Below are 19,140 nucleotides of genomic sequence, written 5' to 3' on the forward strand. Positions count from 1 at the left end.
GTTTACAATGCAGGAGCTGCAGTAAACTTAAAAGTGAATTGAAAGTGCATTAATTTTCCTCACTCAGAAGCCCCCCCAAAAATAAAAAAATAAATTAACTGAGGTCTAAAAATGGCTGCTGCGACCGTGTGGGTGATTGGCTTGATAAACAAGCCTTTTCGCAAAGTAGGACAGTTTCATCATTTGGGAAAAAAGACAGATTCTATTTAAAAAGCTAATAATTTTGAGGATATTGAGATCATTTAAACAAATAAGCTATATGGCACTTTAAATATATTATCAGGCAAAACATTCTTTCAATGCCACAACATTTTTACCCAAATAACCAGTTTCCTTCAAGTAGATTCAGGGCTGCTTTCAAGAGTATTTTTATTTTCGTAAGCCAAATTAAAGATGTCAGGCAACGTACAGAGGCTTGGCTTCCCACACACTGTGAGGGGAGATTCAATTTTGATTAATTTCTCACAGCTAGAGGTGACGTCTATGGGCTATAGCTTGATGAGCAATGTGTCTTACTCTGATCCATGGCACAAGAGAGGTCACTAAAGCTTCACTCAGCTTTAGTCTGACCTGAGTCAGTCCATGGTTCTTGCATTTCTTGAGCAGTATCTAATAACTGACTTCAATGGCTGCATTATAAGAGGAAACATTTTCATTAATTTGATTTCAACTGTTGCCTAATTGAGAAATGTATCATTTTTATTCTATCTATGTTCTTAGCTGATAAACAGACTGATCTAGTGTGGTGACATTGTGGGACAAGAATAGTCTGCAACACCTTCAGAAAGTCCAGCATTTTTCCACATGTAGTCTAAAAAAAACACATGATGCATTTTTCTTTCACTTTTCAAGTTGCATTTAAATTTCACTATAAAAATGTCAGATTCTTCTTCAGATACATGCAGAAAGGATTACGGGAGATGCTATCATGGTTAATTTGCCATCAATATTCAGTAGCTTCACACAAGAGACTTTTTTTTTTTACATCTCGGAGAGGTTACAAGGTGTTTCTGCAGCTCTTCGCCTGCAGGGAGTTGACCTTGTCAGTGATATTTCTGTCTGAGGGCCTGGAGGCATTTCACAGACGCCACTGCCAGTTTTGGCAAGTAGAGAAATGGCGGGTTGCTGCAGAAACAGGACCGTCGGGACTTGGGAGGGGACATACAGCAGATTCCTGCAGACTGAATTTCAGCACGTCTGGAGAATAAGGATTGACTGTAAAAGAGCAAATGCAGCCATCACTGTAGAATACTAGTCTTTTAATGTTGATTAATTAAAAGAATCACTCACCCAAAAATGAATATTTTCTGAAAATTTACCTTCAGGCCATCCAAGATCTACAGTATATGAGTTTGTTTGTTAATTAGAAAAAATCTGGAGAAATTTAGTTCAAACCAGCTTTCGGCTATATATAAACCCTTGCTTTCTCCGTTGAGAGTACAATTTCAGTAAATTTTCTTTTGTATTCCTTTAAATGTGAAAAATACAATAAATATAAAACATATATTTTGCTTTCAAAAAGTGTTCCCGTCGCTTCATATAACCCAGATTGCATGTCTGATGGCAGATGGAGTATTCTGACAACGACTTTTCATACCTTTTAAGGACCTTGAAACTGTTATTTCCTTGGCAGTCTATGGGACAGTCTCAAGCCTCCAGGTTTTCATCCAAAATATCTTAAATTGTGTGGAAATTCGACTACTCTTTCAAATATCGACACAATTGAATATTTACAAAATAAGATTACATCCTTCCACCTCAAAACTGGGCTACATTCTGGGGGGTTGCGCGGTGGATACGACACATGCCTTTGGTGTGAGAGACTCAGGTTTGAATCCACTGTGAGACACCAATGTGTCCCTGAGCAAGACACTTAACCCCTTTCTCCACTGACATATATTGCAATTGTAAGTCGCTTCGGATAAAAGCATCAGCTAAATGAATAATGTAATGTAATTCTAATCTTAAAATCTTAAACCAGTGAACAGGTCAATGACACTTGCTGGTAGCTCCACCTTAAGCAAATAGATATCTTCATTTATGAACCAATTTACTTAAAGCTGCAGTAGGTAACTTTTGTAAAAATATATTTTTTTACATATTTGTTAAACCTGTCATTATGTCCTGACAGATTATCTGTATAATATGAGACAGATAATCTGTGGGAAAAAATCAAGCTCCTCAGGCTCCTCCCAGTGGTCCTATTGCCATTTGCAGAAATTCCTCCGCTCCCGGTAAGAAACAACCAATCAGAGCTGCGGTCTGTAACTTTGTTTGTGTTCAAAATGTAGAAAAATGTATATAATAAGCGAGTACACCATGAATCCATTTTCCAAACCGTGTTTTTAGCTTGTACTGAATCACTAGGGTGCACCTATAATAAGTGTTTATATTCTGACTATTTTAGATTGCTTCGAGGGTACCACGGCGGAGTAACCCAGTACCTTTGTGATTCTTCATAGACATAAACAGAGAGAAGTAGTTCCGGCTACGATGTTCTTCCGCAAGACGCAAGCAGTTCTGTTTATTAACCGCTAGAGCATCAAAAGTTACCTACCGCAGCTTTAAGAGATCCCTACAGACAGCAAGCTGGGTACAATAAATGGAGTTGTCCTAATGGAAAAACCTTGTTGGAGGAGCAAGAAAGGTAATTTAATTCATTCCAGCTCCATTGAACCAACTCTTATTGTCCTTAACCAACGACTGGGACTGCAGTGACCCATCTCTGTTGCTATTAGCATGATGCAAATGCAAATACTATGCATTTTATTCACACACCGCATTTATAATGCCATGCATGTGATATTATCGTCATAATTCAATATTATATAATTTTATATAAGTATACATTGATTATTCTGAACACCATCATACTGTATAACAGAGAAGATTAGTAAATTAAAGAATTTGTGTCTCTTCAAACTGGCCTTTTAAAAACAAAATTGATGCAGTTGTGTCAGATCAATAAGGAATTCCCTGGGGAGATTTCACAGCCTCAGCTGTATCAGAAACATCTTCCCTTTTGTCAACACTGAGGAGCAACAGCCTGTCAATTTGAGGTTTTTCTGTCTAGACCTGATGATAGTCATCATGATGGCAAAGCCTATGGGTTAACACTTACACTTAAAGAGTTTTACTTTAGGTTTAACTTTAAAACAATTTTCAAAGCAAGCAATGACAAGCAACAAGTTAAAATACTTAAGACTTAGGAATCCGCTTTTAGCTATTTTGCCGCCCGCAGAAAAAGCTTCCAGAAGAGATCAGGTGTGCTAAAACATTAGCCACATTTAAATACAGACTCAAAACTAATCTGTTTAGTTGTGCATTTCGTGAATGAGCACTGTGCGATGTCCGAACTAATTGCACTGTATTTTATGTACTAAACTGTAATTTATGCAATCGGAAATGATTACGCTGTATTTTATGTATAATAATTTTCTATTTTTTAACTGTATTACATTTATTTTAAATAAATGTTTAAATCATTTTCAAAGTTTTTAAAATTCCTTATTTTATTTTTTTGTGATTATTTTTAATGATTATTTTACTTTCTTTTATGTAAAGCACTTTGAATTACTACTGTGTATGAAATGTGCTATATAAATCAACCTGCCGTGCCTTAAGTAGTATGTACTTGGATTACATACTTCAACAATCTTGGTTTTATTTACATCTTCTAAAACTGTTTTACTGTGTTCTTCAAGACCTCTCACTACTGTGATTCTCCTGAATGTTTTACAAACTAAGCAGTTTTCAGAATGCAAAATGAAAAAGACCTGCCATTTTATTGCCATTTAATTACTTATGATTAATGTAAGTCTACAGTACAATACATATAAATTTGATATGACTTTGTGTCATACTTTGGCCAGTTTTGCTGGCATTGATTGATTTCTTTTTTCTTTTTTCAAAGTCTATTGAATTGCATTAGATCCTGTCAGTATGAGAGCACTTGGCATGATGTCAGGGGTAGCTGACAGAAAGCAATTAAATACCTGAACAGCCCTAGAAGGAACCTCCTCCAGTTTAATTCTTTGGCAAATCCTTAGCTCTGTGTGTTGGTGATTCTTAATTATTCCTCGGAGTCCTTTTTACCTGGCTCACCTTATTGAGTCTCTAGCAATCTTTCAGTCTTGGACGATGAAAGTCTGTATAGGTCCCTTAAGAGGCAAAAGAGCTTAATTAGAAAGATGTAATTTTCTCTCTGAGATGAAATGAAGAGGTAATTGTTGATAAAAGTTTCTTTGGTCACATTTATGAGAAACTGTAAGACATGCATTGACTCTTCTATTTGAATGATTGATATAGTATTTTCCTTAATTTCTGTTAAATGCAACCAACCATCTGAAATAATGACAAGCTGACTGTACATTATTTAGCTTATTGCATAACTGTGGATATTTAATATATATGAGTTGAAATTATTCTATAATTTCACTAAAAAAGAAAAGTCTAGTACAGTGTGTACAAACCAACTGTGCTTTCAAAAAGAAAACCACTACAATAATAGGCTTATATTAATACAGAAGTCAAATGAGGTAAATTTCACTACAGTCGTTAATTGAGACTGTAAAAGAGAGTGTGAGTCAATGGTGTGAAACAAGAGACATAGAAGTAGAGCCAATTTCAGTTGCCCGGAAGAGGGTATGCTAAAGGCAATTATCGCTGGATACCACGAGTGGCCAATCAGAATCAAGCATTTTTTTCCAGGGACCAGTGTTATAAGCTATTCTATCATACTAAGGTTTTGTATAGAGAGTTAATTTGTGCTTAAATGTGATACAATATACTGTATGCACTAAGGATCCTTGACACTAAAAGTAAGTGTCTGATTTAAGATTTTACTGGCAATTGCCTTCTCAGTCAGAGATACAGATAAAAGATGGGATTTCCCATCCCAAATATTAAATTTTTTAGTACATCAAATTAAATGTATCAGTTTCTAATCTAAAGGCCCGATTGTGATTGTTTTTTTTGTTTTTTGTTTTTGTCCTGACTTAAGAAATATTCACTTCCTAAGACATACTCAATCTTACAAATGTTCTTTTTAATTCTAGCATTTTTCAAATTTTTCAGATCAGAGATGTCAATAATATTATGTATTCCTAAAATGCTGTATATGAAATGTAGACATTTTAGCTATGTGCTTATCTGAGCAAATATGATGCAAACATGCAACATTTTACTAGTCATCTTGACATGAGATATAAGTAGCATAAGACAAACCAATATAAGTATTCTCTCAGACAAAGACAAGTATTAAAATGAATGGGTGCAGTCATAATTTTCCCATCGGTGGTCTTCTGAATGGCAAAGAGGCAATCAAGCAGTGGACCTGCAATGTTTCAGAGGCTCAATATACCCCTTTAATGTTGTTTTCAGGAATTTTGGGGATTTTTGACTCTCCTTAGGTTAATTCATATAGTTATGCCTCTGAATGTTTGATGTTAGCAAGAGACCTAGCATTTGGCTGATTTAAACCAATCTGAACATGCTGCGCTGCGTGTGCCAATGGAGACTGGTTAATTATCCACATTACCCCTAATCACAACCTTTTTTTGGTTTTGCTTCACTTACTATTTTCTTCAAAGATTTTCTGGCTCTATACTCCAACATGTGTCCAGAAACCTTGCACATAAAATACCAATAAAGTAACACACACACAATTAGCATTGGATTAAATTAGCATCCCAAAATTACAGGTCATTTAATGGGTACTTTGGGCTTGGTGTCAGTAACTGAAGGAAGAGAGACGACAGGCAAATCATAATTTGTAACTGTATTTCTTGATCCTATCATTATTGGGTATTGGTAATGGAGGTATTTTGTATTTGTATTGCTAAAACTATTAAACCATGACTAAAATAAGTCACTCATTTACGTAGAAAGAAGGGGGAGAGATTGGGGGAGACAGAATATGTAACTAGAATAATGACACTCGACTTGAAAATCATTGTATAAAAAATATCTCAACAAAACTGTAATTTATTTTTGTTTGCACTGTAATATGCAACATATTTTGCATGTGTACTAAATTACAACAAAATTAAGTGATTAACAGATTCTACCCAATTAAAAAAGAGGAATCTGAGTAATTAAAAAAGAAAAAGCATTTTTCTACTAACTAATTGTTTAACACTCACATTTCTATTGCTGGTTTACAATTCTTCAATCTGCAAAGTTAACTTCTAAATCAAAAATTACTTTTGCGAAAATCCAAAATGTTCAAATTATAGTTGATACAACATTACAGAACAATTGCTAACGTTTTTCAATAGACAGTCTATCAAGTCTAAACTCACCTTGTCAGCTTACATTGGAGTCCAAAGACAAATTTGTTAATATTTTTCAGTGCACAACAGTTAAACTGTCTTATGAAAGAGAGAAAGAAACAATGCAATCTCTATGAATACTGCCAAATACATACCAATATCGGATCAGATACAGTGCTACAGCATCAATCGACCCAAAGTCAATCCTTTACATTATCTATGCTGTGCTATCAAAATATAATGAACAAAAAGAAAAAGCACAGCTACTAACATATCTCGGAAGCTAAACAAAGCTGCCATATTGAAAGTCAGAGAAGAGGAAAAGGCAATACACTCTAATAAAAAGTCAGAGATATCAGTCTGAATAGATGCTTGCAGTAAGCAAAGCATAAAAAAGGAAATCCATGTCTTTGTTAAGCACAAATAAGCAAAGATGTGTCTTTGTGCTCTAAAGAAGAAAAAATGTCTGGCAAGCTTCACCACATGTAATAACTTCTTGTTGTGTCCACCTGCGTTGGCTTAGTGTCTGAAGAACCGTCCTTGTCCTTTTCACTGTCTGCCTCCCATAAGTTAATGAGGGGAGGATAGAGTTCATTTAGGGGGATGGAGGAGGTTTTCTGCATGTACTTCTTTAAGGAGTGGTGGTAGTTCTTCCTCTTCCATCTCTTTGCAATGTATACAGTAATTGAGCCCAGACAGATGATGGCCAGTATTGTGCCCATGACTGCCGCCAGAGCTGTATTGGTGCCTTGCTCAGAGATCTCCACCGCAAACATAGCATGCTTGGTTGTGACATTAACGCATGACTTCTGGGTCTGCTGGTGGATATTGGAGACTGAGAGACAGACCTCATACTCAGTGGCTGGCTGAAGGTGTGTGAGGTTGTACTCATGAACATCTACAGGAACTTTAGCCGTATAGGTGATGTGAGGGTTGTCAATTTTCATGGTGGCAGATGACCACTTCAGATTGGACATCATGACATTGGAGTTCACTTTCCAGGACACTAAAATTGAGTGGGACTCTGTGTGTTTCACGTAGATCTTCATAAGCTGGGTGCTATCCAGAAGAGTCCCGTTGACTCGAATGGTGGTCACCCGAGTGTCCGCTCCTTCTGTATTCTGAGCCACACAGGTGTAGTGGCCAGAGTCGTCCACCTGAATGTGGTATATGCGCAGAGTTCCTGCACTGTTAAGTTGATATTTATCGGATACTGTATCCATCATGACTTTGTTACCAGATGGGGTCACCCAGTATATTTCTGGTTCAGGCTCAGCCATAGCACGACAGTCCAGATCTACTGTCATCCCAATATCAAGGTTGAGATGATTGGGGAATGTGTCATGAGAAATCATTGGCAGACACTGGCCTTTAGATTCACCAGTAAGTACGTCTCTCACACGCTGACCTCTAACCTCAAGTGGCATTGCGCAGAACATGGAAAGAGGCTCCATAAATCGAATGTTTGTCTTGCTTGAGCTCATCCACTGAATTACACAGTCGCAGCGCAGCGGGTTGCTATGGATACTGATCTCCCTCAGGTTTGGCAGGGAATTTGTCGTTGCTTGGTAGAGGGAGTTTAGAGCGTTGTTATTGAGCATTAGACTTTCAAGTGATGGCAAGTCACGGAATGCTAAACGGCTAACGTAGGAAAGCTTGGGGTTGTTTGTGGCTTCGAGTTTAGTCAGCTCTGGGAGGTTATCCAGGGCAAAGCGATCAATGGACACAAGTTCTCCCATGTTGTTAATGCCAAGTTCTTTCAGCCTCAGCATGTTCTTAAAGTCACCCTCTTGAATTTTATGTATTGGATTCTTGTTCAAATCCAGAAATTTCAGGTTTGGAAGCTTCTGCAGAGCAGTCTGTGGCACCCAAACTAGTTTATTATCATAGAAGGAGAGACTCTCTAGGTTGTCTAGTCCAATGAATGCATTGCCTGGGATATCAGTGAGCTCCATTCCTGCCAGGACCAGACTTCTCAAGTTGGTGAGAGGTTTGAAGTTCAAATCCAGGATGCCGACCACAGGATTTTCCCCAATCATCAGGATCTCCAGGTTGGGGGTTGATTCAAACCAGTGACTGTCAATGGCCTTGAGTCTGTTGGAGTTCAGGTGGAGTCTCAGAAGGTTACGCAATCCGGCGAAGGCATTGGGTGCAATGGAGCTGATCTGATTGTGATTAATGTACAGCTCCTGTAGATTGGTGAGATCTTGCAAACTGAAGTCAGGCATCTCGACTATTTGGTTCTCTTCCAGGTGAAGCGTTGTGAGTTGTGACATGTTGGTCAAGCCAATATCCTGGATGTTGCTGAAGTTGTTCTGGGACAGGTCAAGTTCTGTGAGATTCAATAACTGCTCCAGTTCCTCACTAGTTCTGGCAATGTAGTTACTTTGCAGAAGTAACACCTGCGTGTCAGCTGAAAGGTTCCCAGGGATGTGTGTAAGGTGAAGGTCATTGCAATCAACAGTAGTTGCTTCTCTGTAAGTGGACTGGGGTGTGAACCAAGGCCGGATCTCGCACACACAAAGCGGCGGACATTCTGTACTCTGAACTGAAGAGAGGCCAAGTGAAGCCAGAAGCAGGAAGAAACAAATCTGGCCCTGCAAAACAAAAAAGAAAGTCCCTCTTGCCATTCTGACTGTAAGTGTTTATCTTCTCAGATCTGAGCTGGAATTCCAATAGCGCCAAAAAGATTGTTAGGTGAGATTCTCATTCAATAGAAGTGTTGCAGAATAACCCTTTTATCCCTCTGACAGCTTGTAAAAAAGCAGAGTCAAAAGAGCTTCCAAAAGATTTAAAAGGGCGTAGTTCCCATGGGCTCATATAGGTTTGAAACTTCTTCACAGGTTTGACACTTTCTTACAGCATGAACCTTGGACTGGGGAGTTGGCCTAGAAAAAACAAACAAACAGAGAAAAGCTTATTGCAATAATTAAAATCCCATGACATGCAAGCATATTCTAATAAAGATGTAAGAGATATAAAATGAAAGCAAAATAATTACAATGATAATAATAAAAAAACTTAAATATTCAAGTATTTTCCAGGTAAAATATCCAAAAATTATTGAAACAAGATTAATTTAATTACACTGGCAGATTTCCCCCCCTAAAAATCTTCCAGTTCATTACGATAAAACTTAAATAAATGTTTACTACATTCAAAATGAGATTTGCATTATGCATAAGAAATATGAAAGGAGTTGGCTATAGATTTGTCACATTACAAACACCTATATTAAGTTTCATAATTGTTAGATATCCTTGTTCCCAATACATTAAACCAGTATACGAATATAATGATAATGTGACGACCAGATTCACAGGCTTTTGTTTACTGCAGTCTGACATGCTTGAAGAGGTGGATCAAAGAGGAAAGAAATGGTGACCAAAGGAAGGAAAGGAAGGAAATATTATTCCTCAGGTGATCAAACAATAGCTATTGTAAACAAAGACTGAACATTTGTGAGGTGAAGAAATGTCTTTGTACATTTATTTATAATCTTTTCTTTCAAGATATAACCATACTCTGATTCAAAATGGTTTTCCATCTAACTACAGCATTAATTAAATACACTATTACCTCTCTTTGCAGCAATTATGTAAAACAAAAAACATAAAGATAAGATATTACACAAATGCAAACCATATCAAATCAATCATATCAAATCAGGTAAGCTTGACTTTATTCTGCATACTCAGTGTTGTCCTACATTACTGAGGACTATTTAACACCAGAAAGGGTTTTGAAGTTTGAAATGAAATAACCAAGGAAATTCAGCTTCTATCGGAAGCTGAAGGCACACAAAGGTGGCATGTTATTGTATCTTTGACAGAGCAGTGAACGGGGCATCTGGTATCCCATATGGTGCTAATGCTGACTCAATCATACAAACAGCAAGCGAGAGGGATTTAGTCCATGCCAAATACCACCTACATTAAGAACAGATACTCCTCCACAAAAGTTGCTCATCCTTGTTAATGTTTCTTAACAGCAAGATTCAAAACAACTCAACTGCACTCATCCTGAAAACATAAGATTTGAAAAAAGTCTACCAACATGATATGCAGATTACTTATTGCAATTTAACTTCAGCAATATATTCACTTCTGGGCTTTGGAGTCTCTTGTGAAGGTGAATCAACAAACAAATACAAGCTTGGCCAGCTTGAACAATTTTACGCCTCATACTCCCAAGAAAATGAATGGCGGAAACACGGTACAGCTGGTGTAAATAAGTCCTTTAATGTGAAAGTGGAAATCAATAAGAGGCCTGATCTCTCCTCTGTGCCCAAAGGAGTATCAGGGCAATTTAGAATGAGAGCTGACTGTAACTGTGAGTCTCTGCAATTTTCACAAAAGTGTGCAGTACACAGATGGGACCAGGTTATCAGCACCATTCTTAAAGTGTTTCGTAAAGAAATACAGAATGACATTGAAAATGCCACTAAACTAGTAAAGATGGGAGTCAAATCAATAAAATATTTTAAGGGGTGACTTTGGTAAATAACTATTTTAACATTGAAAACATCAGTCAGTGGGAGGTTTCAGTCCATTTATCTCACAGGTTTGAACAAGGAAAATGATACAATGATTAAAATATTACATTATCGAATTATCTAGGCTGTAATATATCACATGATGTGAAATATCTTAATAAGGTCATTAAGATGAAGATTAAACTTATCTGTAAAATTTAAAGAGGGGCAGATGAAAAAGAAAATTGACTAAAGTGTTCCATCATTTTCCAGGAATAGCAACTAATTAACTAAGAATTTTTACCAGAACATGATCTTTGCTGGATCCATGGCATTCAATTTGCATTATGTCTGAAAGGGATAGCTCACCCAAAATAAAAATAATGTCATCATTTTAACCAACCATGCCTGTTTGACAATTTTCTGCATTACAACAGAAGATATATTTAATAATGTTTTTCCCATATAACATATAATTCAATGGGGTCCAAAACAAGTTTGGATTCCAGTGATTTGTATTGTATTTAGAGTGGGTAGTGATGACAGAATTTTCACTTTCATGTGAACTGTTAAGCTGCTACTCTTACAGAATTTTCCATTGTTTAAAATGAGTAAATAATTATATTCTGCCATTTTCAAATGAATTATGTTTCATTTTTACTAATATTGAGGTCAATCTCAGATTCAGCTCTTAATAGCAGTATTTACCCAAGTGGAGGCCAAAACCTTTCCAGTTAGTAGGATAAAGTAATCCAGAGATCACAATTTCATTTAAGACTGTATACTGTGGCTTAAAATTAAGCCACAATTTCAGCTCTCTGTTTTTAGATTAAGGCCTAGTTGTTTGTCTGTAGTTCAGAGACATCACTTCAGTTTCATTAAGTCTGTTGTGAGCATTCTATTGATCTTTTAGCAGCAAAGTTACCAAACAAAATTAGTTGACGCACAGAGTTTTAGAGTTCAAAAAAGCCTAAGATTGGTCAGGGGATTTACCTTTTTTCTTTAAACTATGGACTCATGAATGAAGGTATTGGTTATTATTTTAATGATGTTAAAAAATGAAAACCTCATTAGAAGGTTAATACAAACTGAGAATTACTATTTTTACATTTCAATATTGGTATAGGAAAAACTGTGCACAGGCTGCAATTATGAATGGAAGAAATATGATGTAACAAACATATTTGTCACAATACCATTTGCCTAAAGACCACACAATTAGGACACCCTGATGATACTCATAAATATTCCATCTTTACTGTATAAGTGGACAAGATTAATATCCAAATCTCCGGGCAAATTAATGGCTATTTATGCCATTCCAACCTCATTAGATAAACTTCTGCAACCAGCTTGCTTCCCGCAGCCCGTCATTCTGAACTTCCCCTAGTCTTAGATAACAAATGACAGCTGTGAAATTCAATGAGAGCCTATTTGAAACACCTGCCATTTCAGATCACCGACAGATGCAGATCTGTTCTCTGCAGAGAGTGAAGACCTCTGTTTTGAAGACACATCTGATCTATGGGTCAAAATACTGCCAGTGTCTGACAGGTTATTATTTCAAGTTTAAGGAAAATATGCACTTGAAGCCTGCAAGTTTATTTGAATAGTACACTTAGAACTTAACCAAGTTTTGAGAGTGATCCTGAGTAGCTCTTTGTTTAGATGCCACACATTTTAAACTATATTATAAACATGCTAGACAGTCAATGAAATGTCCAAAATGACTGTTAAAAAAACCCAATGAAGATGCATTAAAACTATCTCCTAAATAAGCAACCTCATTACACTTTCAAAATCTTAATTTCAGCACAGTAAAGTGCAGTTTTTAAATCTCCCAGAAAATCTATATTTAACTAATAACACTAATGGGGTTATGCTTGTATAAGAAATAAGAGTATTTAGTATATTTAAGCCCGACACAAACAACACAAACATTAGAACACGTCATTTGTTGGTCATGATTTGATTCTGTCATTCATCAAGCCATATATGATCAGCAACAGAAAAATAAAAATAAAAAAAGTTGATGCTACAGATATGAACAGGGCTGATTGTTTTTCTCACAGACTATGGGTCTTAAAATATCCTGAAAATACATTTCCAGGAAATTGTATTTGCTTTTCTAACCTTATGCACACAACTTTCTGTGAAGGCAGAGGAAACACTGGAAATACATTTCCAGCATACAATACGTAAGTCCAAATAAACAAGTGGAGAAACCCAAAAGGCCTGCTAAAATGGCTTACAACGACATCTCCAAAAATGACCATCTTTTCTCTAAATCCAGTCTTTTCTCTGCTAATCTTCTCAAGGGGCTCACTTCCTAAAAACCTTCACAGAAAGGGAGTGAGAAATTAATGGTAATTAATTTTATTCTTGGATCAAAAAGGCTTTGCAAAAGGCCAAGAGAGCAGATCTTTTCACGTCCAACATTCAAGACTGTCTACACTTGCCAACTCTTAATCTGAGGAGTATTATTAATTGCATGGTGAATCATAGCATTGCCCAGGGTTGAACTGTGGGGTAATGACATGAGCGGCAGAGTGCTGTAGAGATGGGGACTATTGCAAATGGTATGAAAACATTGATTGCTGATCAAATGGAGTCCTTTGTGTCTCTGCACAAGGATGAGTGCTGAGAAGTAACTGCAAGAGAAACCCCAAAGTCCCGTTTCAATTCTATTCAGCACTGTGTGTTTCAAATCATTTGCACTTATAAACATAACCCAATGGATTCCAGAATTTGGAATATCTAAAACTCTCAATATCAAAAAATTCTCTATATACTGAAATCTCTATAAATAAAATCTTCAATATATAAAATAGCATCTAGAATCATTGTTGAATCTTCCTGTACAGATGCTGTGAGATTTACCGCAATATGTGCAATGAATAAATAAATAGGCTAAAATGTTGTATCCTTGGAACTGCAAATATATTACAAATGTTGTTTAAAATGAATAATCTAAATACGTAACTTTTTAAAAAAAATGCATTGTTCATAAAATTTAATTAGTAATTTCACAAATTTACAAAATAGATTTTTTAAAATTCATGCATATATAAGAGCAGTAAGAAAAAAAAAATTTTTCTCCTTCACCTGTCCAAACAGATACTTTGTCAGAGTGATTCTTAACCAGATTGTGGTTACAGAATTAGTCAAACAGCTGCTTGGTTCTTTTCACCATAACACTGGCCACTGTTACTTCCAATCCCAACAGACTGATAAATTCATGAAATGTACATTTACCGGAAAAACACAACAGGCCTCTTACAGCTCCAGACACCTTAAGTGTTTGTTTAATGTCTAATATCATGGTAAACCACAGTAATTCTAGTGTTTTGGACTGACAAAAAAAAAAAAAAAAAAAAAGTGAGAGAGAAAGAAAGAGACAAATTCATTAACATATGCCCGGCATTTTCTTTACCTTGTTGTTGCTCATGAGGACGCTTCTCTTCAAATGCCAGAAAACAACTTCCGCAACAGACGCAACAGCTGCAACAAGGGACAATACAAACCCCCTCCTCAAACCTCATTATACATCCTTCCCTGACTAAAAGACGTCTTCCCGTGTTTATTGTCTTTCCTAGGGAAGTTGTGGCTTCTTTTTTTCGAATGAGTAAGCAACGGAACATCTGCTGGAGTGCCTGGACATTGAGATGCAAATCACATTTCTGTATTGCCAACCAGACCTAATGCGCGTGCCTGCGGTAAGCCAGAAGTAACGGGATCTGATCAACGTTTGGACTCGATTCTGCCACAATTACAGTGTAAAATCACTCACATGAGTCTAAATATAACAAACATGACTGTGACTGTGAAGAATTTAATTCATTCAAATGGCATGATCAAATAGAATTAGAAGCAAAACTGATATTTCAAACAAATGCTTCAAGCGTTTAGTTAATGTTTTATCATTGCATGCATTCCAGTCTGATATAAAGGTTTAAAAGGTCGCCCGCTGCTATCAAATTCTGCTTACTCCTTATAGACAAACATATGTTGTAGCATTACCTTTTACCAGGCAATTGTTCTGATAAATACAACATTATATGTGAACTCATAAACAAATCATAAATAAAAAAAATCACACACGTTTTGCCCTTGAACATTTCAAGCGCAAAAGCTGATGCGTCCCTGCAATTAAGTGCAGTAAATCACGCCGTATGGCAGGCCAGTTGAACATTATTCCTTTTTTTTAATAATACTAATACTAATACTAATGTTTTTCTCTACACAACAGTACTTATTAATATGCTACTAGTCAGCTATCCAAACAGTAACAAGTAGGCTAATTAATCCATTGGTGGTACCAGTCTGCAAAATTTTGGTAACTGAATTCTATTTATGGACGATTTCCTATTAGGAAAAAAATATTGACTATTTGTGAAAGTTTCTAGCACCTAAATAAGTATCCTACTAGTATCTATTAAAACTGAAAAAGATAACCTTACTACTAGATTGCTGCTTAATTATTTTTACAACTAAAACACTGTTTATTATAGTAATATTTATAAAAGAACCGTTTATAAAAAAGTAGTACTTATAAACATATTAGAATTATTATTATGTTAGTTACATTTTATTATATAATATTTATTAATATTTTAGTTGTTAAAAGGAATACATGTTAAAACGGCTTGCCATACACCTAATCCAGAAGAGAAGTCTCAAAACCTAAGCAGTATAGATATCATCTCTTTTCATTTTAGCTGAAGGAAACACATTTTTGGATGAGTTACTTTAAAACCACAGCTCATTCTTACAGACAAAGGTTTTGCATGTGGCTACTGTTTTTTTTTTTTTTTAAATATTGCACTGCATGATGGAACCTGTTTATTTGCTCATGGTTCTGGTTTAACATGCATAGATGCTTGTGCATAAAGAGAATGGCTATGTATATGGATGCTTCAAAATCTATCTGAACATACCTCTTTGGTTTGCCAGCCTGTACGCTCCAAATGGCATTGAAGTCCTCCCTCCGCTCCGACTGCTTCATGTACTTTCAGTTTCTAGAAACGGTATCTATATTCTTGCGAATGAGCAAGGAAAGAAAATCCATAGATAATAAATACCATCAGGTCGCTCATAAGTTCCATATATTGAACTGCTTTATAGTGGCATTGTTTCTTTACATCCACTCCGCGAATATTCATGTGCAACCTTCGTCAAACGCATGGTCAGGTTTTGCATGGATCCTTGCAACGGGAATCCGCTGACTGGCTCCCATCCGCCGTGTCTCCTTGTTACTGTGGAGCCCGTGCAGCGTCGCCAAGGAAAATTAGATGACAGCACCTGGCGCTGTCCAGGCGAGTCAGCTGATTCGCGAGCAGGCGATTGGTTGCTAGCCGGTGGCTGACACTCGATTCCCAAGCAGAGCACCATCTGTTGTGGGATTGTTGTGATGCGAACAAAGGCGGGCACTGGGGGAGCACGGTGGGGATAACGCGGGGCGTGGAAGCTGAAATGCCAAGGAGGTGATATTCTTATGAGAACGTCTTCCACTGACTCCCTCCTCCTGTTTGACGTACTACTGATGGAGGATCCTGCATGGTGTCCCGCTCACCAAAGACTTACAACGAGACAATGTTCCTTTGTTCGGTGCCTCGCTAAGAGGAAAGTTCTTCCTAATCCATCCATCATTGTGCAATGTCTTGGCTAATTGCTTAAAAATCGAAAACATGTAAAAAAATGGCAGTTAAATGTGTGTGTGTGTTTGTGTGTTTATGGAGAATAGGTGTTATAAAACTTTTTGATCTACATATTGTGCTAAAATACATAAAAAAATCTCGGGAGATACGTGGTAAATGAAAATGCATTTTAGAGCTAATTTATTTGCCTGTTAATTATTCTGCTGGCATAAAGCACACACTTGATAAGAGGAAAAATATAATTATTAATTTCCAACTTTTGAAAGGCTGTAAATATATATACATTTGGAAAATGGGTGATCTCTGGACGAACACGTGCAAAAGTACACACACACACACACACACACAAAAGGTAACACTTTACAGTAAAATTAATTTTTAACACAATAACAAGAATTAACAATAAAAAATACTTCTTAAGCACCTGTGTATTTTAGTTCATTTACTAATACATTAATACAATCAAAAGTAAACAAAGAAAAAATACTTAAAAAATAACAAATGCATTGCTCATTGTTAGTTATTGTTAGTTAATGCATTAATTAATGTGACCTTATTTTATAGTGTTGCTAAAAAAATGTTACAACTTGATTAGAAGGCACGCTTGACTGAACATTTTCTGATCTCCACTGTATTTAGATACAACATTTACCCGGAGGGTCAATGAGTTTATACCGCTAGATGAATGCGTAGGTGCCTTTTCTGAGTCACCTTCACATATAAGTGGAAAACTGGAGGCAAGCAGAGAATACAGCTTCTGCATTGCCTCCCCCATGGTATGCTTTATCCCCATTGAGAGATACAGACAGATGGAGTGCTGTCAGTGTTTGTGTGTGGGTGGTTGGGTGCAGAAAACACAGGGAAACTTTTTGAGGTCACTGTTGCCTTTGAGGCCTTAGCTGGCAGGTAAAAGCTAGATGAGCATTGGCTAGATTTGCATTGTGATAAGATGGTGAAGATCAAACACATGCACCCATAACTAAACCTTAATCTTAGAACATTATAGGAACAGTTTTTTTTTCATGCATGAATATCTGCCTCTTAAAACATAAGTCTGCATTTTTATAAATTGATAAAACAAGACTCAGTAGAACGCTAAGATTTACACAGTTTTTCCTTCTGCTAAATGATTCTCATCACACATATTTGCGTTCTAATATAAAAAGTGCATATGCAAACAGGGCTGTGTGATATGGACACATGATCAATTTTGCGATTTCGATTTTGTGCATTTACAGTCATAAATGAAACATATTTCCAAAAGAAAACCAATTAGAGCTTTATCAAAAAGTTTGAACATGTCTCTAGAACAGACATAAGTCAAAATAATCACTGACAGAGGTTAACAGACGAGAGGTTCCATCTGCTCCAGTAGTTAAGGATTGTGTCAATATTACCAAATCAATTTGAGCCGGATTCAGAACCTGAGAATACTGAAGAGAATCGCGCAGAACCTTTGCATGCATGGATATTGTAAGACATATTAGAGTGGTAACGTTATTGTTGTTGTCTTAATTACGTTTTAGATACGATGTCAACAACTGCTGAAAAATAAGTGGATTTAATGTGTACAGATAAGTGCAATGTTTATTGATCTTTAATTCTAACATTATAACATGAATTGCAGTGAAACTGTTATACACTTGAATTTATACTAGTCTCATAATTTAAGTGTAAATTCTGCAGATTGCATCATTGTCGATTATTATACTGTCAGCTGTTTATGAAAAAAAAACAGCATTTTTTCGTGAAAACTTTATGCTTCTTCTTCATTTTCTATGATGCACTTACTCTGCAGCAGCACTTCTTCGTCGTCACTCAACCAAGCGTTCTAACCACAACCTCAAACCCCTCCCCACCCCTCAACCACTTGAATTTCTGTAGGCACGAATCATTTTAATTTCTAATTGGCTGCTTTGTGACATAACAGTACCCCGGAAAACAATGCTGTAGTCCAAACGAGTTGTTTTCTTGTAATTCTTGCAAAGGGATTTTTTAAAAAACAAAATATCTCTGTTTGGAGTGGACTTTGAGATTTGTAACTGTGTAGATCTTTTTTTTATGCCCAAACATACACACTACACATGGATTAAAATTTAAAAAGGTGAAAAAGCATAATACCCCTTTAATATTTCCACAGAACACAGTTGCAATTGAGAATCTGCTGCAGTGCAGGTTTGTTTAAAGTTCATTGCTGAAGGGTTTACATGCCTCTTAATGGGAGTGAGTAAAGGAAAAAAATGGGTTGAGTGTGAATCTGTTTAAATATGTAAGATCATTCACACACTCACCTGAACACACATATGCACAAGATACAGTACATGGTCTAAAGAAAGGCTCCCGCTGTCCTGTGATTCACTATTTTACAGTATGAACATCTTATCTGTTATGTCATTACACAAGCACACAAATTTATACACACTAGTACATATATGCACTCTTCTGAACCCTTCTCAATTTTCTCCATGGCATTTTCATCTCTCCAACTCACATACTGCATCACTTCTCCACACAAATCCTCTCAGTCTCTACATAAAGAGAATCATCACACTCTCTAGTCTACAAACCTATACTCCATGCCTACCATGTTTTAACCTGAATTAAGAGCACATTCAGATGAACATTTGTCAGAAAACGTGCTATTAGAGAGCAGGGAATTATGACTAATTTGAATAAAACATAGGTTTAAAAATAAAAAGAATAAATTCATTTGATTTGATCAGTAACTTTAACCGAG

At 36.4% G+C, this 19,140-nt stretch overlaps 1 protein-coding gene across 1 annotated transcript; it reads right to left on the bottom strand.

Annotated features, from left to right (window-relative positions):
* Window positions 1–5,950: 5,950 nt before the first annotated feature.
* Window positions 5,951–16,319, bottom strand: LOC128015841 (leucine-rich repeat neuronal protein 1-like). Its single transcript, XM_052600031.1, has 2 exons — window positions 15,684–16,319; window positions 5,951–9,160 (listed from the first exon to the last, which is right to left on the bottom strand). The coding sequence occupies exon 2, from the start codon at window positions 8,900–8,902 to the stop codon at window positions 6,749–6,751; it is 2,154 nt and encodes a 717-aa protein (XP_052455991.1). The 5' UTR covers window positions 8,903–9,160; window positions 15,684–16,319; the 3' UTR covers window positions 5,951–6,748.
* Window positions 16,320–19,140: the final 2,821 nt, after the last annotated feature.

The sequence above is a fragment of the Carassius gibelio genome, chromosome A6 (assembly GCF_023724105.1).
Source record: "Carassius gibelio isolate Cgi1373 ecotype wild population from Czech Republic chromosome A6, carGib1.2-hapl.c, whole genome shotgun sequence".
NCBI classification, from domain to species: domain Eukaryota; kingdom Metazoa; phylum Chordata; class Actinopteri; order Cypriniformes; family Cyprinidae; genus Carassius; species Carassius gibelio.